General features: G+C 37.5%; 2 protein-coding genes and 1 long non-coding RNA gene across 7 annotated transcripts in view; 2 read left to right on the forward strand and 1 right to left on the reverse strand.

The window, feature by feature from the left end:
* The first annotated feature begins 1,691 nt into the window (after positions 1-1,691).
* On the forward strand, positions 1,692-2,520 carry LOC5574872 (mitochondrial import inner membrane translocase subunit Tim29). Its single transcript, XM_001655347.2, has one exon. The coding sequence runs from the start codon at positions 1,874-1,876 to the stop codon at positions 2,492-2,494; it is 621 nt and encodes a 206-aa protein (XP_001655397.1). The 5' UTR covers positions 1,692-1,873; the 3' UTR covers positions 2,495-2,520.
* Positions 2,521-6,813: 4,293 nt separating this feature from the next.
* LOC5574875 (titin) overlaps positions 6,814-26,039 on the reverse strand; it is a 46,884-nt gene continuing 27,658 nt past the window's right edge. For 3 of the 5 annotated variants that reach the window (XM_021849392.1, XM_021849393.1, XM_021849394.1), the window contains exons 7-9: positions 23,655-23,768; positions 13,741-15,075; positions 6,814-8,131 (exon numbers count right to left, since the gene is read on the reverse strand). In XM_021849392.1, the coding sequence (XP_021705084.1) occupies positions 14,156-15,075; positions 23,655-23,768 (1,034 nt within the window). In that variant the 3' untranslated portion in view covers positions 6,814-8,131; positions 13,741-14,155. The remainder of the gene's footprint in view (positions 8,132-13,740; positions 15,076-23,654; positions 23,769-26,039) is intronic. The other 2 variants (XM_021849397.1, XM_021849396.1) reach the window with 2 other exon arrangements.
* Positions 24,180-25,525, forward strand: LOC110677826. The gene is made up of 2 exons (XR_002501218.1): positions 24,180-25,290; positions 25,344-25,525. It is a non-coding gene; the product is annotated as an uncharacterized LOC110677826 (long non-coding RNA).

The raw sequence follows: 26,039 nt of genomic DNA on the forward strand, positions 1-26,039 counted from the left end.
TCAATTTTTGATGATTTGAGCACTGTGCATTGCGCGACTATTTAACGCGACGACGATCTTCCGCATAGAAATTTATTTACAGAACCTGAAATGGTCTGAACCTGAGAGGGAGGCACAGATAATGTAACGGTCGTATTTTGGACCCCCTAAGGAAGTGATTTTAGTTTTTTGTTCCAATGGATTACCGTGCACCCCCGCTAATTTGAACGGTACCTCATGCAAACCATCGGGGTTCATTTTTAACTTGAACATCTAGTCACCCTAGAACCGTGTTTTTGGTGACCTCTTTCTCTGTTTTGTTTTGATTCTGCGTTCCGTTCCACCCATTGTAACCCATTGTGTAACCCATTAATTGATTGCACAGCGTAACCAAGTCAAAAAACATTCCAAAATGTAGAGAAAAACTTCCTCTACGAGATAAAAATCCCCATACGGCCATGTAGGATTCAAAAAAACGTCGAAAATAATTGAATTGTGAAGCATTGTTTTTCATTATTTTGGACACACCAATACATTTTGAACCCTCAAAGTATATATTTTGGACCCCCAAATGTTTTTATCGTTTGGCGACAAAGTCCACGACACTGGTTGTATAATATGCTCGCCCATAGTCTAATCAATCGATTGACAATGAGAAACAGAAGAATTTCTGAATATTGAAAAAAGTTTTTGTTTACATTTGAAAAATGTCTGACGGCTTCAATTTATGTGTGTAACGTGTAGCAACGGTTGCATGGATGAACCGATTAAATTAAATTAAGTTCAGATTTTCTATGTACAAACGTTTGATGCAAGTGCGTTATAGTTATATCATTCCAAACTGCATGCAAATTGAGTTGGTATTTCGATTTAAACTGGGAAATTCGCAGGAAAGTGGCCCAGGGGATCCAGAATATATTGGTTACTTTCTACACACAAAATATGAAACAAAGTGTTTTCAAACTGCAAGAAATCTCTAGCTGGCCAATGACAAGCAAGGCAGACTTAATGAAAATCGTTTTCTTCTGTTGCAATTCCAGGTCCGACTAAATGTGCATTTGAGCCTTTGATCTTTCCGGACAAACATGGAAAAAGAGCCAAAATTTTCTAAGCATTAAGTTTTTATTTTTATTGGAAAAAGTAAAAAGATGCGTATTTCAATACTTTTTATATTTAATCTGAATATAAAGTGCTCTCGCGACATTACTTTTGAATAAGCATGAATTGATTCTCATTCGATTTTTGTCACCTTTGATGAAATGCAAAATTATATTTTGATCAATTACGCGCTTCTATCATGTTTGTCCATTGTTTGAGATCCCTGCTCACAGTGACAGTTCGTGACAGCAGGCTCACCTTGACATGCATAAAATTCGATCGGTTTCTCCTTCTCAGGATTTGACATTACTTTCCGAAACCATAATCACCACGACAGCAACACACCCCTGTGATCAAATTGAGGTTTTGGGGGCGAAAATCATAAAGGGCCCTTTCACATATTTGATAACGCTGAAGGGGGTGGGTGGGTGTCTTCATGATGTTACATGTCATACAAAATTCGGAAAATATTCTTACAAAATGCGTTATGAGGGGGTGGGTGGGTGTTGAAAATAATATATTTTGGAGTTAAGAAATTTGTGAATGAACCCAAAGCGCTCTTGCTAATTGTTGGAGACCCTTAAATCGTCTTGGTCTCTGATTGAAACCAGAAACGTAAATTCGTTGGCGGTAAAAGCAGATGAACCCATACACCTCGTGCGCATCAACCAGCTGTCAGTTAGAAAACATACAAAATGTAAACAACGATCACAGCACAGAAGTTATGTAAAATTTTTGTTGAAAACTGAACTAAATTACTTTAATAAAATAGTTACTTCAAAGCGGAATTGTTAATATGGCACTGCGTGGCGTAAGGTTTGCCTCGTCCTTTTTCCGTAGCAACTTGGACGCATTTAAGCAGAGGCAAACCGCCCTCCAGAACCGGATCGATTCAATTCAGTTCCCTGAGAAGTACAAGGGAACCATATGGGAAAAATGGGCCATGTACTGGCGGAATCTGATACGGGACTACAAAGAAATGATCATGGACACAGGGAAAACGATGCGTGAGCGACCGGTTCGCAGTGGCGTTTATCTGACCCTGTTGGGAACTACGTACTACTGCTGTGCCAACAATCCGGATGAAGCGGATTTTGTGAACCGGTTCCGGCAATGTGCAAATGAGTTGCAGTTGGTTCATCCCAGTTGCCAGAATCCGACGGCATCGGCGCACATCCAGTTCCTGCAGAAGTGCTACAATGAGGGCATAGTGCGGAGGATTTCCCTCGGGGTGGTGTCCTTCATCTGGTTGGACAACTTCGACCGGGGGGTGGCCATCTACAAGGCGATCTGTCCGTATCTGCAGCCCCGCTATATGACCTTCCACGAGCGGATTGTCGACGTGGGCTTCAACAACGAGTGGTGGCTGCTGCGGAAGAAGATGATCGATTACGACATTAACGAGGAAAATCTTTAGGAATAAAGTCAAGCGGCGAACGAAAATTTTGGCCAGTTTTTATTGAACGAAAGAACTTTTCGTGGAATTCAAAAAATTTTAAATTAGGAAATGATTTAGTTATCCACTAACTTTCTAGGGTTTTCAAAAACCATCGATATTTATCTACCTTATATATACCTACTGTGTAAGAATTGGTGAGGCCGTTTCATATTTTTTTTACTGTTCTTCATTGTCTCATTCAGCAATTGAAGAGATTCTAGCTGAACCTTCCTAAAAGACCAATCTAGCAATACAATTCTGTTCTTTTTCAAGTTCTTTTGGTTGTTGTATAGCCTATAATATAAACTAATCAGAACTTTTTTATATTTAATAGAATTATTCAGGGCTGGTAGGTATCTAGTGTCTAAAAATAGGAACTTCAGGGATCAGATGTATGAAAATACAGACCAAACATGATCCAGGAAATACCCACAGTTGTATATTTTTATTATTTTTTTATTTATTGTCAATTATTTCGTAAACCTCTACATGTACAGTACAGTCAACTTTCGTTCGTTGCAATAAACCCGTGGCCCGATTAGTGAAAGACTTTCACTAATCGGGCTAAGATTTGAGCTGTTAAAACACCGATTACAATAGAAATTCAGGGCTACCAACATTAACAAATTGCGGTTTATGTCAGAAAGTGACGCTTGCCTTCGTTTTAGGTGGGCTATAGCCCACTTAACGGGAGCCCAATTAAAACGAAGTGCAATTAAACGTAGTGCAACGAACGAAATTCGACTGTATTGGCCTTGTCTCCAACATACGCCCATATCAAATGATAGAACCGTCTCATACCTGGGTACAATTTGGAAAGCTAGGGGACGGACCTGGTGTAGGGGTTAGAACACACGCTTCTCACGCTGAGGACCTGGGATCGAATCCTATCCCCGAGATAGTCACTAAAAATTTCTGTGACGACTTCCTTCGGAAGGGAAGCAAAGCCGTTGGTTCCGAGATGAACTAGCCCAGGGTTAAAAATCTCGTTAATACAGATAAAAAAAAATTGGAAAGCTTTGATTGAACCTTCATATAAGTGGGATAAGCGGCTCCGTTTTGCTCAAAACCTATAAGCTAGTATTGATATAAGTTGTCTCTAACCGTAGGAACAAATTTTATCCTCAAAAATCTGTTATAGGCCTTTGTATCTATTTTTTTTTTATAAAAATGAAGGCATATCAAACCTATAAGACGCAAATGCCCTCAAAACTATGACCCTGGCAAAATATTTTATTGTGATCATGCAGAACACGTTTTCTAAGAACTCCTCCATCCTCTGATACCAAACAAACAAAAATTTTCAACAATAAAATGTGATTTTTGAAGGTGGAAAGTTTATCACCAGAGTATACGACAATCAGACGCTGTTTCTAGCTTTGGGCGGAAAAACGCTTTGAACTTATTTGCTTTATTACATTATTTAGAACAGTAAGAAAAATATGACAAAAATTGTCCTGGATAGCGTAGTTGTGTCAGAATATACTACAATATTCAGAAATTACATTCACTTTCAAAAACAATGAAAATAACGCCTGTGGATGCTATATTTACGTTCAAATAATTTTCGCATTTTTTTATGGGCCATACTGTATGTTTAGAATTACAATTTGTTGATTACTTATCTAGGTTGTCTAGAGAAAAATGCCTTTTCAACCATGTTTTGTGCATTGCTCAATTAGATTATAATGTTTGTTGTAACATGACAACATTATATTTAACGGCCAATAGAAATACCCACAAGGATTTCTTCAAGAATATCCCAAGAATTCCATCAGGAATATCTCCAAGAATTCGTCCTCAAATACCTAAAAGGTTTTTTTCATGAATTTCTTCTAAGATGCCTCCAGGAATACATTCAAGAACTCATTCTAGGATTTTTTAAGGGTTTTCTTAGAAATTTATTCAGAGATTGCGTTAGTAACTTCTTCAGGATTTCTTGTAAAAAAAATTCCCGTTCTGGAATACCTCCAAGAATTACTCGAGGAATTCCTTTAAAGATTTTTCAAACAATTCCTACAAGAACTCCCCCAGAAATATCTCAAGATATCCCTCGACGAATACTTCCAGAGATACCCCCAAAGTTGAGAAAAAAAAATCCAAAAAGAGATCCTAAAGGATTTTATGAAGAAAGATTTTTTGGAAGATTTCCAAACGGATCTTTTGAAGGAACTTACTACAAAAAAGGTAGAAAAACAGGGACATTGTTGTCTAGTGAGATTGTAGGAATCTTTAAATTCATTTTTCAAGAGAGTCTAGATGAATCCACGACAATACTGACGAAGAAATTCTTGAAGAAATCTTCAAAGGAATTACTGCAAAATACTAAAAGAAGGAAGGAATTTTTCTTTCAATTTCTACAGTAAGTGCTGCATCGGAATACTAATAATTGTTTAGTAATAATTTCATTGATGATTTCTTCCTTGAGGTAAATAAATGTGTTGTTAAATCCTCTTCAATAAGATGTTCTGTTATATATTTTCAGGATTCATAAACGGATTTCCGTTCTACACTTCAAATTTCGGTCACATATATTGTGCCTTTTTCGAAGTATCTACAAATGGACAACAATCATTACGAACGTACAGTTGTGTTCAGAATAATAGTAGTGAAAGACGATTTTCATACAAAATGCTCAACTTTGGCATGTTGTAACTTTGTTTCCTTATGAGCGATCTGCATGAAATTTTGGCAGTGAACTACAAATATACTCAATTGCATTATTACAAAATTTTAAAAATTTCACACTACCGGCTTAAAATTTAAGTACCAGGTAAAAACGCTCAAAATAATAGTAGTTTTTCTTTCGTAAATTTTTGTTCAGCAGCAATTTTATAAAAAAAATAGCTTGTTTATACATTTATAGCTTGGATGGAATTGGTTGAAACGATGAATAAAGAAAAATTCAAAAACTTAAAATGCAGCAGATATTTAAATTAAAAAAACTACTATTATTTTGAGCGATTTCACCTGGTGCTCAACTTTTTAGTCGGTAGTGTACAAATTTTCAAATCTTGTGATAATGAAATTGAGTATATATGTAGTTCACTGCCAAAATTTCATGCCGATTGCTAATATGGGAACAAAGTTACAGCATGCCAAAGTTGAGCATTTTGTATGAAAATCGGCTTTCACTACTATTATTCTGAACACAACTGTATGAGCTTTAACATACAAACAATCTTACAGACAACAATCACTCCATATATTTGTTTTAAGTACGTCTTAAACATAAATATGATCTGTAAAGACTAGAAGCCGAAAACCAACAACAACATAGCTTTCAACATCGCAGCTAGACATACAGAATCGGACATATAAAATGCACCAAAGTCGTTTTCCCATACAAAATGGTCAACTTCAGAGAGCTATATCTCCACCGTTTCTCAACCGATTCTTCTCATTTTTTCTGTGACGAACTACAAATTACCTCAATTTTTGATAACTATTGAAAAAGTTGTGTGAAAACTATTGATTTAAAAGTTACAGATAGGTTGAATGTTGACATAAAAATGCACCAAAGCACAAAGTGATGTAGCAGAAAAACTCAAAATATATAAATACAAAATATCCAAAAGAGCTTCTAGAATTCTGGTGAATTGTAAGGGATACTTGGAGAAATCTTTAAAATCTTGTAAAAACCTTTAGTGATGATTCTCCAAGAAATCTACGTCAAGATTTTTAATTGGATGTTGGTTACTTTTCAAAAACTTCCAAATCAGACTCTTGGAAAGATGTTCGGATAAACTCGATTGTTGGTAGACTTAGTGAACTGCAGAGAATCATAGCAGAACTATTATATTATCTGTGGTGGATTGGCCTGCCGTTCGGGAGTACTTGCTAACGATAACTGTTGGTTCAATAAAAGATCTTTTCATAAACTTTTAATTCAAGCACATTAATTTTAAGCGGTCTGTACCATGTTTGAAGAACTTCAAAAAGTTTGGGAACCACTCCCATAGAGGAATTGATAGAACAGCTTCTGATACTATTACTGTTAGTATTTTGAAGGTGTTTCTGAAGCTATCCTTGGAAGAAATCTTCAATTAATGTTTGAATGACTTTTATTGATCTGGGAGAGGATCTAATTCTAGTGGAGTAGCTACTTACCTTACAGGCCAGGTTGAAACTTAGTGGCCTGCTGTACGTAGAAGACGTTTCCATTCGACTCGATTCATGGCTGCCCGTCGACAGCCAGGCATTCGCGACGGGTCCCAATGCCGCACCACACGACAGTTTCGATTCATACGTAGTCTTCGTGGAATTTCTTTACCTGTTCTATTATACAGAAAACATCATTACATTTGATTCATTATATTCGCTAAACATTTATTATACTTACAATAATTATTACTATTAGTACGCTTAAAATACATATCAGTAATCATTTAAGAGTTTATGTGTACGTGTATTCGTATTGCATAATTATTATCAATACAATAGACAAGAAGAAAACGTTACTTCCGAATGACTTATTCCATTTCCATCATCAACTTTTCTCTCTCCAAGTGGGGGTGGTGCCATTGACTATGAATGACCCTTCCTTCGCAGTTATCGTCCTTAATGAAGCCATCTCTACCTAATCACAAGCCGTGAATCGCTCGCATCATGTTTCGTTTCGGTTATACATATTTATTTATACAACAATGTTCGAACAAGAACATGTCTCCTATTGACTAAAGGCCTAGCGCTAGCACTGGCTTATATTTTAAGGTTTGAATAGTGAAGGATAGCAAATGGAGATTGCCCTTCTGTGTGCACGCTGGTGGATTATACGATGCTTGGGAAATGTGCAACTTCTAGACAGCAGCAAAAAAGCAAGTTCAATGGCAAAAGCGTGTCAACTAGAATCATGTGAAACGATAAAGGTAAAAGTACACACTCAATTTAACTCTACGAGGGATTTACAACCCCTTAGGGGACCTGTCTTCATGTGAGTCACTTTACTGCTTACCATAGCTACTTAATTTCGTCGCTGTTTAGAATCTAACAAAGGCTGTCCCAAATCTCACGATTGTTCTCTGAATCACTTCTATCTATAGCAACAGGCATCGGAGCCCCCTTAACAAAGATCGATCATTATATTACCAAATGCCTTCAACTGCCAAAAGAAAAAATAATGTATACGTGTAAAAAAATAAAAATCCTGTTGTCGCACAATGATGGTATAAATAAACGATTCTATTCAAGCGAGCCGATCATTGTCGCAATATAAAGTTTAGCTAATTTCACCTAATGTAAGAAGTGACTAAACACATGCACAATAAACATAAAAAAGTGGGACATAAAGTTACAGTTGCAAAAAAGCTGTATAAAAATGTAGCATGATAATCATTGTAATATCAACTAACAAGCCATCTACATATCTATCCACTAGTAAGAGCTATATGCAATTTAAAAGTATTCCGGGTGTATGTACAATTGGCTTCTTAATGCTTGCAGCCAACAATTAATAGTAGTAGTAGGTCGCCACGTTGGCCCATTCAATGGAACCCAGCCGAAGGTTGAGAGAAAGTTGTAACAGTATAGATAGAGAGGGAAGCTCAGATTCGAACGACCGCTTCCTTCCCATGTTGGTTGTTCAATCCCAGATGGATTTGATGGCCGCCAGAGAGTCTGGAACAGAATGAAACATAAGAGTGAGGTGAGTTAGTTTCGTGATATGTAATCCCTGGATGTATTTAATAGACTAAATTCTACAGTACATGAGCGCTACTAAAACAGTCAACCATTCTTGAGTAGTTGTTGAAGGGGCCATCGGCCTATGAAAATACCTAGTTTTAGACCGAAAATGCTTCGAAAAGTTGTTTGATGACTTTCCAAAGCACTCATTTTATGTAATAGTTTTAGCGTGACATTATTTGGACAATAAAACGTAACCTCTGAATCATTGAAGATATACACACGTTTTGGGCAATGATTTATTTTTTTTCGCAAATCTATAAATTTTGGTTTTTGATTTTTTTAAATTTTTATTTTTGAGCATCCCTACCCCCATTCATTTTTTTTTTTTTGAAGCCTCTTCTTGTTACTGATTTTTGGCAATAATAAAATTTCAAAAATTTACGGTGCTTTTAGAAATATAAAAAAAACAGGTTTGAAATTATTTTAATACCACCAAGCTCTTCTTCTGTGATAGGTTGATAGTAAAAAAATATAAGAGGTACGATTTTTTATATTACACGTTAAATGAACCCCAGGCATTTGTAGGTTATATAAGAATAGAATTTTTCAAATAATTTTCAAAAATACAAAAAAGTTTCAAAAGTCATAAAAAAATTTTCTTATATGCGTGTTATGAGTCAAGGTTTAGGCCAAAAATAGAATCATTTTGATTTCCGAGCTACGAAAAAATACACAAAATTCCATGGCCGTGAAAATCACGTAGGCGCATAAATTCATTTGGACATCTGCATATCGTGTTCACTCACTGTTGAGCTCGAAGTTAAAGATGGCGGCCGCAAGTTTATTCACGATCAGCTGAACTTCAAAATAAAGTTAAGATTTTTTTCGATGTAAATATAGATATCGTAGAACATGTTTTCTTAATTTTATACCTTATATCATATTAATTATAGCTTGCGATACGTGCAACAGCAACTTTAACCCTACTTGTGGAGGCCTCAGATATGTTTGAATGGAATCAAGGATCATTCCATGGAGTGGAGTGGAAAGTGTATTTTTGTTAGAAGAAGCGAATATAAATTTAAAAAAAAAAATCATTAGTTCGTATCTTTCTAAAGTGGAAAACTTATGGCATACACCTATGCAAAACAGAATTTGATCCCATGCAAACGTTTCAATGGACCTTTGCACGAGTCATGTGACCATGGCAACGAGTGAATTCGGCACCGCTCAAACGTCAGATTAGTGAACTCGTGCATCGGTCCATAACATTCAATGCAAATTCATCTAGGATCTGCTGAGACGCTTCGTAAAAGCTACGTGAAAATTCATGTAGCTGTTACGTGAAACATCGATAAATCTGATGAGGTCCATTTGTTCATGCGTTCATTCAGCGCTACCTACGATCCACGTAAGTGTTACGTGAAAAGAGGAATGAAAAAAAAAACCACGTATGCTTTCACGTAACAATGACGTTTGGATTATTTTGAGTGTAGGAATTTTCCGAATTACAGTTACCTGAATACCTCGTTCTCCCGAATAGCTCAATTCCCCGAAAAGTTTTTAACACTCATAATTGTCATAACTTTTTTGGCATTTCAGCCAAACTTTGAATTTTCAAGTACACAAGACTGGAGAATCTGACAACTGTTCGCGTTGAAAATCAATCAAATTGCTTGCTTGCTGATAGTGATAAATGGGATAAAATTCGCGGAGCGCTATTTGGTTCTCAAGTCTTGAGCTCTTGAAAATTTGAGGTGTGGCTTCGTTCTATAATCACCATAAATACTTGTTATACCCTATATCAGCAATCATTCTCCTGCTTGTTGCGTAAAAGACTATGTTGGCATTATACCGGGCAAACGCTTGCTGTCCGAACTCGCTGTCGCTCGTCGGACCTAAAAATGGAAAAACATCCTCTCCTCCGGCCTTCTGTGATTCGGCTATTTGAGATTCGGCCTTTTGTGATTCCGCCTTCTGTGATTCGGCCTTCTGTGATTCGGCCTTTTGTGATTCTTGAGGATCCACAAGTTCATAGATTATTCGTAAAAAATCTTCAGGATGGCTTCTAGTGATTTATTTGGAATACGTACAAAAACTCCTACAGGTATCCCTCAATAAATAGTTATAAAGATTCCTTCGAGAGATTATCCTATTATTTCGTTTTGAAAATTTTCAAATGATTTCTCAAGATATGTTAAGAGAAATTATTTCAAAAGGTGCTCCAGAAAATCCTTTGGCAATCCAAAAGAATTACGATGAAAATTCTCCCAAAAACTCTTACAGCATTTCCTAGAAACAGAAAGATTCTTTCAGAAATGTTTGTATTAATTTAATTAATTATGACTCTGAGATACCCTGAGAATATTCATACAGAAATTATTCTTGAAAAATTAACAAAAGTGTATTCTAGGATTGAAACTCTCATGTCAATTTTTCAGATATACTCCCAGTCGTTTTCAGAACCAATCATTCAACAATTACCCCACATATTATCCCAGGAATTGCTCTATAAATTCTTCCATGGATTATTCCACCAAATCTGCTTCCACAAATTTCACAATAAATTCTCCCAAAATTTCAAGTTCTTTCTAAGATTCCTTGAATTATTCTTGAAGTTGATTCTCCGTGGATTCTTCAATTAATTTAGGATTTAAAATCACAAAATGCAACAGAAATTATTCCTGTAATTTCTTGAAGAGTTCTTTCTAGGGATTTCCTTTAGAAAATCCTGAGGCAAATTATGCAGGATTTCGTTTGGTAATTTTTCCAATAATTATTTTAAGAGATCCAGAGATCATGTAGGAATTTATGATGTATTTCATCAATACAGTGAAACCACCTTGGGTTGATATTGAAGGTATCATCGACTCATGTAAATATCTATTCATGGAACTATCATCATGGAAATCCTTTGGAAACCTTTTAAGAGAGACCATCATATTAACCATGAATAGTTGTTTCTAGTATGGTTCCACGAGTCGATATCGAGTCATGAAGGTTTCACTGTAATATTTTTAGGACTTCGTTTGGCGCCGTCCACAAATTACGAAACGCTCTAAGGTTACGGCTCATACAAAAATTGGATTTTTTCATACACAATGCGTTAGGACGGGGGAAGGGGGTAAAAAAATTATTATTTTAGCGCTACGTAATAAATGGACGCTGCCTTTAGGAATATCGACCGTATTTTTTTTACGGAATTCCTATCAATTATTCCAGAAAAATTTGCTTAGCATATCTTTGAACAAATTTCAAGACAAATCCTGTAAGATATTTTTGAGATTTTCTGAAGGTATCATTGGAAAAAAGTTCTGTTGGAATGATTTGAAAAAAAAAAAGATTTGGTTGATATTTTAAAGGTATCAAGAACGAAAATCCTTGGGGTACTGCCTTCGAGTGTATGAGAACAAATCGTTCAATGAACTCCACTCACTGTACTCTTCGTATTAATTGCCGAATGGAACTTTGAGCAAATGCATGAATAACATTCTGATGAAATTTACAAATAAAATCGTGTTCTAACGTAACGAGGAATCCCCAATCCAACGTCTTGTCAGGTTCTCTGAGAAATCCTTATTGAAACGAGGAAAAACGTTCCAGATTTTTTTTTTGGTTTTACACTTCAGGCATGAGATCTCCGAAGTTCTTAGATTTTTAGACACTTAACCACTATCAGCCCTAAATTCGATGGAACAACTGGGTAAAATCTTGAAAGAATTAGGATTTCTTGAATAATTTCTAAAATAATTTGTGCATGATTTTTGAAATAATATTTGAAGAAATTCCATTTCTGTGGTTCTCCTTGAGAAAATCCAGGTTAACTTGTTGAGGATTTCTGAACAAAATTCGTGGAGAAATTCCTTTAGAAATAATCACTGAATGAACTTACTTAGAAATTATCGGAGTAAAATCTGAACATTTGACCAAATACCTGAATAAATTGCTGATGAAATTCCTAGAAAAAATCATGAAAAAACACATACAGTAATTGTCTAGAAAAGCATAGAAAAACAACACAAGTTATTCAAATTAAGCTTATGGGACGAATAACTTGTGTTGTTTTTCTATGCTGTTCAAGATATTTTCCTTAGATGGCCCATAACGCTCCCATCGACCCTACTTGGAACGGACAAGCACTGCGGAACGTCTGAAATGGCGAATGTGGTACCGTAATCAGGGGTAACATTGATCACAAATTTATAGACATTTCTCAAAAATGTATTTGATGAAGCAAATGATGCAAGTTTTATATTGACAGTGCAGACAAAACCAAGAACGAACACAAACGTCGCTGGTCACTGATCATGTTAGTTCTCGAGCCCAATAGGCTTTTAAATGCGTCGCTGGAGCACTAAACTGCCCATAACCGCATATTTGTAACATTCGACAAAAGTAGGCATTGAGTAAATGGAAAGGCAAGTGTGCATTTTATGGCAGTATGGGAGGAAACAAAAATTTCTGAAAATTACCAGGACTTCAAAAGTGCTTATTTGAGGCTGATATTTTGTACAACTCATATCACATACTAGGTGAATAGTCAGAAAATAATTCTGATAGAAATTTCATTGATATTACATTACGAGGCTCATTTATAATCTCAATGTGACTGTTTTGCGGTTATAATTACCAATGTGACAAAACAACTTGGTATTTTTTTCGAATTTTCTAGAACAATCTCACAGATTTCAGTAAGTTGATCAAAAGTATTTATCATTTAATGACTCTCCATGGTATTAACTCCAATTTGTCAAAAATGTAAAATGTGACTGTTATGCAGTTATGGGCAGTAAAAGCGCTCAACAGTCCTGCGACGCGACAGTTTAGCGACGATGCAGCGATTACTCGGATGCACAATATTATTAAAAGAGGTACTCGCACACATCGTAAGTGACTATACACCGTAATTTGTTTTTGTAAAATTTGAAGCATGTTTCAAAAAATATTATGAGTGATTTTTTGAATTAGTTGATTTGGGGTAACCCGGTAATATTGATCACTTATGTAAACAATGTTCGGTAAACTGGACCAAACTGCTAGAAGTCATTTACTTTTTGAATTATTTCAGCATTAAAAACAACAGCATTCACAGAACTCATGTGAGGCATGAATCTTCGATAGTGTCATCCATAATCAAAGATATCATTGTATAAAAATGTTGAAAAATGTACGCTTGAGCAACAAAAACTATAATTTGAAAAAAAAATAGGTATAAAGAAGAGAACAATAGAAACAAGAAAAGAAACCACCATTCATGCATTGGAAATGATCAAACCAAAAATGTCCATTTGAACTTTTTACGAGGAGCATCATTCCGATCAATGTTACCCTGTTTTACGGTATCCAGTAATCGAAGAAAACCTAAAAGCCCTCATTTCATGCTTGTTATTCAAATTTGACGGAGAAGGCATTAGGTACTACGGAATGATTATACGTGCGTCTTATTACCAAGTGGACGAAAGTTCTACTAGCAAATCAAGTTCTCTACAAGCTTCAACGAAAAATTATTCTACTCAACCGTAGCTAACGAAACCAAAACCATAATGAATCCATAGGAAATCATAGCTATTTAAGAACAGTATTCATTCCGTAATTAGTACCTATGGGTGACTCTCTCCGCTCGTACGACGCTGTCTAGAAAAACAGATGCTCCGACGATGACGATGTGAAAATGGTGTTGCTGTTTCGGTTGCTATCGGTGCCGCTGTTTCCGGCGGTATTTTGAGATTGGCTGTCGTTGATCATCGCGACGGTGGTGTTGTTGCTGTTCAACAAAAGTGATGGTGATGATGAGGAAGATGAGAATGAATCGTGCGGGCAACAACTACTATCAACCTGACTGCTGACTGCGGTCAAAATCATGGATCGAGGAGACTGTCCGGGAAGAACCGGCGGCGGAGTGACAAAGTGCAACTCTACGGTCGACGTCGGATCGAAGTGACCGCCGCCGCGTAAGTCAGCCTGTGCTAACGAGGAAAAATCTACAAACGGTTCCCTGCTAGTGCCTGCTAGATATTATCTCTCAACTAAGGTGCTATTGTTGGCTCCGTCCGAGTATGACGATTGATTGGGATTGTTTTCCTCATTGCCGGAAGTCGGTTCTGGGTTGTCTATTTCCATATCACTACTGTTGTCATTGTCATTGTTGTTCAATAGTTCATTGTTCACGTTCCTTAGGATTACAACGTTAGGTTGTATGGGAATGATCTCGCTACAGTTAGAAACATTGTCATCTTCATCGTCTACATCTACGTTAGGGATAGGCACGGGGACCTCGGACTCATCGTCACTAAACTGAGACGATATCTCGGCATGACTATTCATCTGAGATTCTGGGGTGTTGGGAATAATCTCGTCGATATCGTTCTCCGCGTTTGAATCGCGATTTTCCTCATCATCTTCATCAATACTTTTACGACCGTTTAACTTTTCCGACTTTGTCTCTTGGAGCGGATGGTCGTCATCGTCGTCTTTGTTACGGTTTGTGTCATCGCTAGAACTAGTCTCGTGTGTTTCATCGTGTGAGCTATCTGTACCTGTTTGTGCTACCGTTGGAAGACCGATGACCGTTCCGGCCGCCGCCGCCGTTGCTGCATCTAGAGCGATAGCCGAGATGGCCGTCGTTGGTGGATAGATTGGATTGATCTTACTGGTGGTCGTTTTGGCTATCACCGGATTCGTAACGGTGATTGGCAGCTCCAACGACGTCGGAACATTCGGATTGCCCGGAACACCGATGACGGCGGCTAGGCTTTCGTCGAGATTCGATGGGGCGGCTTCCAGCGGTTTCTGCTCCGGAGAGCATACCGAAGGCTCGGCTCCGTTTTTGGTGGGCACTTCCACGGCAGACATGATCGGTGGTTTCGTGAGCACGGCATTCGTTTCAACGGTTGTGTTCGGGTTCACCTGGATGATTTCACTCGGCAGCGGGGGATCTAGGGCAGAGAGATTAAGATGTGTTTAATAGGTTTAGCTCGTTAAAAGAATTAGGGAACTATGACTAAACTCAGCTTTAACCATTAGCCGTATATCGGGAAAAATAACGTATATACGTTTGACTTAAGGCTATTTACGACTTATTAGGATTCTATAACATACCTCAAATTTCCGTAGAGCCCATAATATAGCATAGACTGACTGTACTGCCCTTCTACGCCTACCTCATGGACCGCGGGACAAATATGCGTAGAACGGTAGTGTACATGTGTACATGATCTACGGATAAGGAGGAAAAACACGACTCCCACTTACTCGTTTTGCAAAAACGCGAGACAAAACGCGATGAAAATATATTGGTAGAAGATAAAAGTACGTAGACATTCATAATGTCGAATTATTCAAAGTATTTTCTAGTAATGACGAAAAAGAAAGATATGTGTATATTTAAATTAATGTAACAGGAATAAAGGTTTATGTCGATACCTGTAGTGACGAATCATCCATAATTTGTTTGAAAATTACATAAACGTAATGTTGCCACGATAAAAACAAATTATCATTAGCATGTAACGAGCATCTCCTTCTCCATCTTCGACTGAACACGAATATCTTTTCGCACTCGCACAACGCGAGCAAGACACTATTGATCTTGATTCCGTCGCGCACACAGAAGCATGAGAAGCATGTAACGGAATCAAAAGACCAGACACATTACACTCATTCCTCAGTTTTCCGCAGAGCCCATAGGCATAAAGTCGTTTGACAAAATTGGACTATTATAACACTAAGCGTGTTATTATCGGCCTTAGCACTAAGTAGTAGTCTTGTATCAAATTTGACGGTTTCGGTAATATAGTTTACCTTTTGCAAAGATTAGAAACTTGCTTTTGCGTACAATCTACGTATTGCTCTACGTACGATTGTCCACATTCTAAGAAGGCGCTCACTTCGGTACATATGCGCTGAAAAATTTGTGGCACCACCAGTAATTTAAGCCTGACGCGATTATTTAGCTAACTTAGCGTTTGGCATAATGACCATTTTGACTAAGTGTGATTCCACCATACTTCTCTAAATACTTCCTCTTTTCAAACAGAGATGAGCGTGGCATGATGAGCATATCAATCATGTGGTCACGAAAAACAGTTTAGTAGCAATTTTATAGTAAAATACTTGTAAGATATTCAATAATTACGAACTATTGAATGAAACGATGAAAAATTAAAATTAAAATGACATTTTAAATGTGACATTTGACTCGATGCTAAATTACCATTATGCTAAATGCCATTAGTGCTCCAGATTCCACTTATTTAATGGAAATTATGTGTGCAAATGTTTATCATAAAATAACTAATGAGTCGATCAATACTATTTTTTGTCACAATTAGTTGAAGTATAGGTAATCAGGAGCAAATTGAAATGAATATGAAAAACTTTAATGAAAAAAATCTCCGCTCACGATGTACAGATTTTATGATGAATGCAATACTTCGAATTTTGGTATTTATCCTGATACTCCTGATACTGATACTAATACAATAAAGAAGGCTGTATGTTAAGATCTATATTTTTTAAATCTTGTTATTTTTATTTGCATGAGCAGCTATTGGAACACATAAAAATAACTACTGATCCAATAGCCGCTCACAGGGTCTTGTGTTTCTAATATAAAGAATTGTGAGCGGTAGTAGAGGTGGTGCACTGATTATATTCGTTATGCTGAATGACCATTATGCCATTTGCAAAATGGTTCTATACCAAATGTCTTAAGGCAAACAGAAATTGTTCCTTAAAACTTATCGGAAGGTCGGCTCCAGAGGCACGTTCCCCTCAGTTGGGAGATTTGTGCCAAAAAAGTTAAGAAGTAAGCAGTGATGAATTTGATAAGGGTTCATTCAAAAGTTTCATAACGCTGAAAATAACCATTTTAGACAGCCACACATTCCATCATAACGCTTTTTTATGAATATTTAACAAAGTTTGTATGAACTGTAACATCACGAGGTGACTTACCCACCCCTTTTATCGTAATGAAATTTATGAATGGGCCCTAAAACCATATATACATCAGTAAATTGTACAAAAACTGGACATTTTAAAGTTATACCACAAGTAGGCTGTATCTCTTCTGCGTTGTGCAGAAGTGCAGAACTGTAATGAACCACAGTACTGACCCGATTTTGTCAGCCCCTTTTCGCGGAAATTTTCGTTCTCACCGTCTCTTTATTGAATTTTCTCTCGAAATCTCTTGTAGTTCTGTTCAAGTTTCTATGGATATACATAAGATAGAACGAATAAACATTGATTAATTGATTACTTTTTGCAGAAGTGCCAAAAAAGGTTTTGAAAAAGGGGCTGACAAAATCGGGTCATCTACACGGAGATAATGAAGTACCGTAAAACGGAGTAACTATGATAGTTTTTTCGAAGAAAACCTGAATATTTATGTATGCTGTTTTAAAGAATTATAATTTATATTTTTAAAACAAGTAGGGTAAGTGTTCCCTTAGTTGTGGGTGTTCTTATAGTTGCGGTAGTCCTGTTTTCACTGATTTTATTACATTAGCTACAGAACCGACACTGCCAATCGACGTTTTGGCTTGTTGATTTCCCGTGTTCCCTTAGTTGTGGATGTTCCTATAGTTGCGGTAGTGCCGTTTTCACTGATTTTATTACATTAGCTACAGAACCGACACTGCCAATCGACGTCTTGGCTTGTTGATTTTTTTTTAAGTGTCAGCCACTGCGTCCATTGGATTGAACTTTTGTGGCATGTGGCTATCGATGGCTTGTTGATACACGGAATAGTTGAAAAGAGCGTTCAAATTGCTATAAAACTGATGAAATATCACTAAAATTGCTAAAACTGTTTTTGCTTGTACCAATAGTTGCGGTAAAGTGTTCCTATAATGGAGGATCCTATAAGAAAACCATGGATACCGCAACTATAGGAACACAAATTCAAAATATACCGCAACTAAAGGAACAGTGTACCAATAGTGGAGGTATTATTTTTCACTGTCATGCCGTGGATTACTGTGATGAAATATTTTTTACTCATTAAGTCAATGGTCGTTACTTCCCGTTGCAACATTAACATGTACATTAATTGTGCTTCTTGAATTTATTTATTCTGAATGGATATACAATTTTTCATACAATCGAAAGTCGGTTTATACTTCATTATTAAAGTAACCTAATCGAACAAAACTGAATAATTACGTAACATTAATAAGGCATTGCATACTTCTAGTTGTCTGTGCTTCTAGTGTTGAACGTTATATGGAAATGTCTGACTTAAATTACAAAAATGGTCTTAGTTTGTAAAAATGCTTTCCGCTAAGAAATTTGAGACCATATTTAAGTTCTATGCTGTCAAAGATAAGTGATCAACTATTCAAAACTACATCAAATAGTTATCGTAGAACAGATTGTTTTTAAGCGTTTCGAAAATGCTAAAATCGTATAAATTTTTAATATTCGTATGTAAAGCCTCAAATGTTCTCGATTCAAATGAAAATAGCTCTTACATGAAGTGTCATACAAATATTCTTTAGTTTTGCATTCATTTTGCTTAACCGATTATAAGAAATTATTATATGTCGTTTTGTGATGGGTAACGCACTATCAAAGCTACCCGCATTATCAAAGATACCCCGTTTTACGGTACTCAAAAGTTAGTTCATTCCACTCAATTCGGGGTGCCCCACGGTCCCCCCTCGGTTCTGCCGCACGCTCACCAAATCTAGCTCGCTGTGCTCCACGTCTTTTTGTACCAAACCGGATCCGTAACGAACACCATCTTTGCAGGGTTGCTGTTCGGCATTCTTGCAACATGCCCTGCACATCGTATCCTTTCAGCTTTGACCACCTTCTAGATACTGGGTTCACCGTAGAGTTGGGCGAGCTCGTGGTCCATCCTGCGCCAACGTTCGAAGACTCCAAGTGCTTGCAAGTCCTCCTCGAGCATCGTCTACGTTTCATGTCCGTAGAGGACTACATGGTACATTTAGTGCGAAGGTGAATCTTTTTTGACCGCAGCTTCCTGTGGAGGCCATAGTAGGCCCGACTTCCTCTGATGATGCGCCTCCGTATTTTACGGCTAACGTTATTGTCAGCCGCCTGCAAGGATCCAAGGTAGCCGAAATCGTCGACCACCTCGAACGTATCCCCGTCTATCGTAACACTGCTACCTAGGCAAGTCTTATCTACCTAGGACCTCTTATCAGTCTCGTGAGCTTCCCGGGAAAGCTGTTCTCGTCCATGATTTTTCATAGCTCTACACGGTCGATACTATCGTATGCCGCCTTGAAATCGATAAAAAGGTGATGCGTTGGGACCTGGTATTCACGACATTTTTGGAGGATTTGCCGTACAGTAAAGATCTGGTCCGTTGTCGATCGGCCGTCAACGAAGCCGGATTGATATTTTCCCACGAACTCGTTTACTACAGTTGACAGACGACGGAAGATGATCTGGGATAATACTTTGTAGGCCGCATTTAGAATGGTGATCGCTCGGAAGTTCGCACAATCTAACTTGTCGCCTTTCTTGTAGATGGGGCATATTACCCCTTCCTTCCACTCCTCCGGTAGCTGTTCTGTTTCCCAGATTGTGCCTATCAGCCGATGCAGACATGAATATGACATGACGAAGGCATCTCAGCGCCATTCAGGTGTTCGTCGAAGTGAAATGAAGCTTCCACCTTTCGATCACCTCACGCTCGTCCGTCAAAATGCTCCCATCCTTATCCCTGCACATCTCGGCTCGTGACACGAAGCCGTTGCGTCGAGCTTCTGATAGAACTTACGTGTTTCTTGAGACCGACTCCGTCCCACGTACCCTGCTGCGCATACGCAATTGCGACATCCGGTTGCTTAAGCCGCTCTAGATCATGTCGGGACGGTCGTCGGTACCGTACTTTGTTGACGACGGAGAGTTTTGGACGCAGTTTAACCATCACCAGATAGTGGCCAGAGTCGATGTTAGCACCACGATAGGTCTTGACGTCGATAATGTCGTAGAAGTGCCGGCCATCAATCAGAACGTGTTCAATTTGTGATTCTGTCTGCTGTGGTGATCTCCAGGTGTATCGGTATGGAAGGCTGTGCTGGAAGTAGGTGCTACGGATAGCCATATTCTTGGAGGCGACGAAATCAATTAGTTGTAGGCCGTTTTCATGCGTCAGCTGGAGGGCGCTGAACTTTCCAATAGTCGGTCTGAATTCCTCCTCCTAGCCAACCTGAGCGTTTAGATCGCCTATGATGATTTTGACGTCGTGGCTTGGGCAGCTGTCGTACTCGCGTTCGAGCTGCGCGTAAAAAGCGTCTTTATCATCATCAGTGCTTCCGGAGTGAGGGCTGTGCACGTTTATTATGCTGAAGTTGAAGAACCGGCCTTTGATCCTCAACTTGCACATTCTCTCATTGATCGGCCACCACCCGATCACGCGCCTCTGCATATCACCCATAACTATAAAAGCTGTTCCCAGCTCGTGTGTGTTGTCGCAGCTCTGGTAGATGGTATGGTTACCTCTAAACGTTCGCAATAAGGTACCGCGGGGTAAGTGGGTAAATGGGGTAAGTGAAAACAATTGATATATTTTACTGAATATGTGAATTAACGTTTTAAACTAATGCGTAAACCTTTGAGGCCATTCAGAACATTACGATAGGTAAGAGATTTCTGAGATTTTTCAGCCATTTTTGAATAATAGAGCGAAAAATTGTTAACCTGTCAGCTGTTACTCCGTAACAAGTTGGCGGCGTACAATCTTATTTTAATATTTTCAGTGGAAAAAAGTTGCGGAAAATAATTTCCTGTACCACTTTTTAGTTGTCCTCTGTGACAGTTTCAAACTGCAATAAAAAAAGTTTTAGAATTAATTCGACGTAGACCTACAAATAACTAAATTTAAACACCGTCAATTTTCTTATCAGGTGGGGCAAGTGAAAAGTTTATCATTAGAGATTGAATTTGAGTTTTCGTACTTAAGTAGCCATAAGTAAACATGGTTCGCAATTATCATAGAAAAACATAACGTGCTGATAATTCAAGAAACACTATACTCAAACGTTAAATGCTATTAGAAATCATGGAACTTCTCTAAAAGATTTTGCCAAACATTACAATATTAATATGTCTACTTCGGCAGCCAATTAAAAGGAAGACGTTGACTGAAAAGTTGCAACATTAGAGAACACACGGAAATCTCTTGGAATGTCTATGTAAGCTAGTTCAAAACATAAAAATGGGGTATAGGTCTATCCACATAAAAAAGATTCTAAATACGTTATTGAAGTATTCCGTCTGATTTCTCCCGAAGAGTTATCCGACGTCATATTCGATTTTCTCAAAAACAAATAACGAGCGTTGGAAATTCTACAGAGCAGAAATGCAATTGCTGTCCTATAATGTAAGAACTAACATTGGAAATGTTGCAGTTATAATGTTGTCGAATCATTTCAACTAACATAACTGAACAGAAGAAAATTCAAGTGAAAAGAATAACATTTTCTTTATTTACATGTTACTTATGTTATTGTTCATTGGGAAGCCTTAACAAATGTTAAAGCTAATAGAAATCGTGAATATAACTGTTTGTTTTTGAAATTATTGTTCAAAACGGTAAACTTTTCACTTGCCCCACTGTTGGGGCAAGTGAAAAGTAAGGAGACATTTTTCAAAAACTTTTTCTGTATTTTTTTCTTCAATTTTTCATAAAAATCAATTTCACCATGCTGCTTATATTTGGTGGGAGTCAAGCTAAAAAATATACATTACCTCATTTGTTTCAATTTGAAGTCTCTAGAATTTGAAGAATCTCAACTATGCGAATTTCATTACCAACTTGCCCCACGGTACCTTATTCCTTCTTGCAGCGCTACGATGCCGAATCCGCGGTCCTTCAGCACGTCGGCGAGTATGCGTATGCACCCGATGAAGTTGAGAGATTTACAGTTCCACGTACCGAGCCTCCAATCTCTAGTCCCTTTACGTCGCTGTGGTCTTCGCCGATTGTCCCGGTTCGTATTCTCTCGTTGATTATTCGTTGCTTGATGTTTTTACGGCTGGCTTGTAGGGCCTGACACCAACCCCCTAGATTTCCAGAGGACCATTCCCCCCAAATATTCGGAGGACCATTCCCCCTAAATGTTCGGAGGAACATAGTGCGAAGTTTAGCTTAGAGTCCTTCTCTGGCACTCGAATGATGATCAGCCGCCCTTGACATGGGGAACAGACGCTGTTGTGAGCCGCTCCGAACATGGAGTCCAGACGCTCAAAGTTTGCAGAAGCAAAAGCAAAAGCAAACCCCTCCTTCCCTGTCAGCATACGACCAGAGTTCCCACCGGGGTTGGTTACCCGATCTTCCCTAAGGTTACTCGTACCCCGGCCAGTACCGCGAGGAGGTATGGATAGGAGTTGCTGGACAAGAGGCTAAAGACCACACAAAGGGGTCTATTTTACTCCTGAAGGTACGCGAGCCATTTACCGTGCCTCGGAGGGATCGTGCGTTAACCCATTTTTGAGTTGCTGGGGTAGAAGTTGTTTTTATTTGCAGCCATGTAAAAAAATACGTACTAGCTAAGTTTTTTTTTCACTCAACCGGCAGATCAACAAACTGAACTTCCAGTACTATGCCACTTACTCAAATTAGAGGTAACGCCAAAAGGTTCGGTTTTTTGGTTGTTTTGCTCTTCGCTCTCTGACAACAATAGAAAGAGCGAATGAAATAAAGAGAGAAAAATAACTCCACCTAAGTTAAAAATACTCAAATATAAGTTTTTAGTTTGCTCTGTGTATGTATATGTTTTCGTTGAATAAATATTGGATATTTTGTTTCTCACTTGATTGCGCCATAATTATTCATAAGTGCCAATAAGACTACCGTAATTAGAAGCAACATTGATCTTTTTTTTTATAATAAATTAAAACATCATCTGAAAATGATAAAAGTTTCATATTTTTCAAACAAGTACTGCTACCCATTGCTCATGACTAAATACAGTGTTTTCAGAAAATTTTAAGCATTGTAAAAAATATGCTGATTTGCGATAAAATCGTTCACCCATGTAAAATAGGGTGAATGGTACTTGGAAACATCGTTACAAGCTATCAGTACAATATGGGAAATATTTGGCTTGGATTACAGTGACAGCTCCCAATATCGAACATCATTGGAAAATGGAGAAATCATGTGGGGAATTCTGAGGATTGGTTTTCTGGGGAATGGTGCATTCTAAAAAGTGGAATTCTTGGGAATGGTTTTCGGGCGAATGGTATTCTGGGGTATGTTATAGAACCCTTATTAGTGTTATAGCAGCGGTATATCAACACTACAGCCCATGCTTATTGATTACCTGGGTATGGGTTCATCCACAAATTATGTCACGCTACGAGAGGGAGGAGAGTGTTCCAAGCCAAGCGAGACAAGCCTTACAAACTTTTCAGTAGTCTTATACAAAAAGCGTGACAAAGCAGGGGGTGTTGGTGAGGTGGTAAAAAAAAGTTGAAATTTAGCGTGACATAATTTGTGTACCATCCCTATATATTTAACCGAAACAATCCATACCTTGCAAATCGATCAACGATTCGGGTGCAACAATTATCTGGGTTCCTTCGGCAGCCACGATTCCAAGGCCAGATTGACTCACGGCAAGCGCTGCCAGCAGCTCTTGCGCCGAACCTGTTAGTGATTAGAATTGAATATTTTTGTTTTACAAATTATGCGCATGAAGATTACGTAATAAGAATCAGTCCTTCGAAATTTTGATAACGCAAAAGAAAAACCATAATAATTAATAACTATATTGTATTGTAACAACATCACAGACGTAACAATGGAATTATTTTCATCACAACCTATTTTGCACTTAATTCAAGTTCTTGGTAGTAAGTAGTACGTACTGTTGATTGTCTTTAAGTGTTTTGAACTACAGTCATCTCTCCCTTACTCGATATTGAAGGGACCATCCAGTTAGGGAGGTATCGACTTACAGAACACAAAAGCAGTGCAACTGCGTTCCAAGGGACCATCGAGTTAGCCATGAAAACCAACTTTTACTATGGTTATCTAACTCGATATCGAGATACGGAATTTCGAGTAAGGGAGAGTTAACTGTAATTAAAAAAGTATTAGAGTGGTTCTGCCTCAGTAGTTTTGAACTAGCGTGTATGAAATGGGTCTACCCCGTTTGGCATAATGCCGTATGGCATAATGCCGTTTGGCATAATAGCCGTTTGGCATAATTGTGAAAAACATGAAATTTGATCAAATTTCTTCCATCAAGCATACTTCTCATATTCAATTTTTAAAGGAAACCAATATATAATGAAGCTTTTTTTGGAATTGCATCATACATAACTTCCGGGGACATTGTGTCCGGAATATTATAGCACATTTTTAAAAAAATGTGTCCATGGCCTAAGATATGCCATGCTATTTAAAAAAAGAAGGAACATGATATTTTATGACGCATCTTATGGTCCCGGATATTACTGTACCTTTGCAGTATCTTCTTTTTCAGATTATGCCAAACGACTATTATGTCAAACAACTGTTATGCCAAACGACTATTATGCCAAACGACTTTATGCCAAACGACTGTATGCCAAATGGCATTATGCCAAAAGGGGTAGACCCGTATGAAATGTACATCGAGCTGTCAATGAACGAACGATGAAACCGATGAAACATGTTGCGATGGATGAAAAATTGGAACATTTTTAGAACACATAATGCATGTTTCTACCAGTAATGCAATTCTCGCATAATTTAGAACAACGCCTAAAAAGCCATTGGTAACGTCATGTGTAGCTCGTTGTTTTTGAGTAGGTACACTGAAATGATTCCACGAGTTTATTGTATCAGCAATTTCATATGAGTTAAAATAATAGCCTTGATTTAATTTAATTGATTTCAATTGATCACTTATATGTGTCACAACAAAAACTATTTGGATTCAATAGCCTTCAAAAATACATATTAGTACCACCAGCTCATGTTCAAGTTATATGCACATGTTATAACCGACTTATGTCCCGTGCATATAATTTCGGCTAACTTTTCTCGCTGTGAAAGCTAAATGCGTGTATGTCATATTGACATTATCATTTCGAAAGAGCACAAAAATCAACAATGGCGGACGACCGTGAGCAGTTGTTGTAAGAATCTGGACTCCGAATAACATTTTTCGATCTTCTTGCTGGTAAGTTAATACTGGATATAATAACATTAAATTTCATTAGAGCTGGTTTTCAGATTTTAAAATTCGAATTCGATAAATGTCCGTAATTTCTGTCGAAGAACTAGAGGAAGCATTACAGTTGACGACCTTGATTGAAGAAAAAGGTACGATTTCTATGAAGATAATAACGATTTGTGATCGAACTAAAAATGGTCATTATAAGTAAATAAACATGTATTTTTGTTTTTAAATCGTATAGTTGTTTCTCATTACTAATAAATTGGCGTGATTATTTCAATAGGGCACAATTTAGTTTGAGAATGAACATTTATTACAACTTAATCGAGCATATAACTGCAATCCAAATTAGCAAATCAAGAAATGTTTTCATCTGTTTTTAGTGCTGATTTGCAATTATAGCTTTAAATAAACATGCTCACAAAGACGTACAAGGATTTTATTCTTAAAAGTCCTTATGGGAATATTTATGTCAATTTTTATCGCACATTCCTTTATTACATCCATTATTTTGATACTGCATAATATATGAAGGTAAATTCAACATCACATGAATAACATTTAAATTTGGATCGGCAGTTGTGTTTGATCATTATTGTGTAATCAAATGAATAACGTATTTGTGAAGGCTAAATGTAATGCATTTAACTATAACTTCAATATCCGCGAGTCTTATCATATGCGTTGCATATAACTTGTAATCCCCATTTCCGTCCCATGCTAATATTAATATGATTTTCCAATAATGCAGA

The sequence above is a fragment of the Aedes aegypti genome, chromosome 3 (genome assembly GCF_002204515.2).
Source record: "Aedes aegypti strain LVP_AGWG chromosome 3, AaegL5.0 Primary Assembly, whole genome shotgun sequence".
Lineage (NCBI taxonomy): Eukaryota > Metazoa > Arthropoda > Insecta > Diptera > Culicidae > Aedes > Aedes aegypti.

What these genes read in the sequence shown, in the direction of transcription:
- LOC5574872 (XM_001655347.2), top strand. Translation starts at nt 1,874, where the DNA reads ATGGCACTGCGTGGCGTAAGGTTTGCCTCGTCCTTTTTCCGTAGCAAC.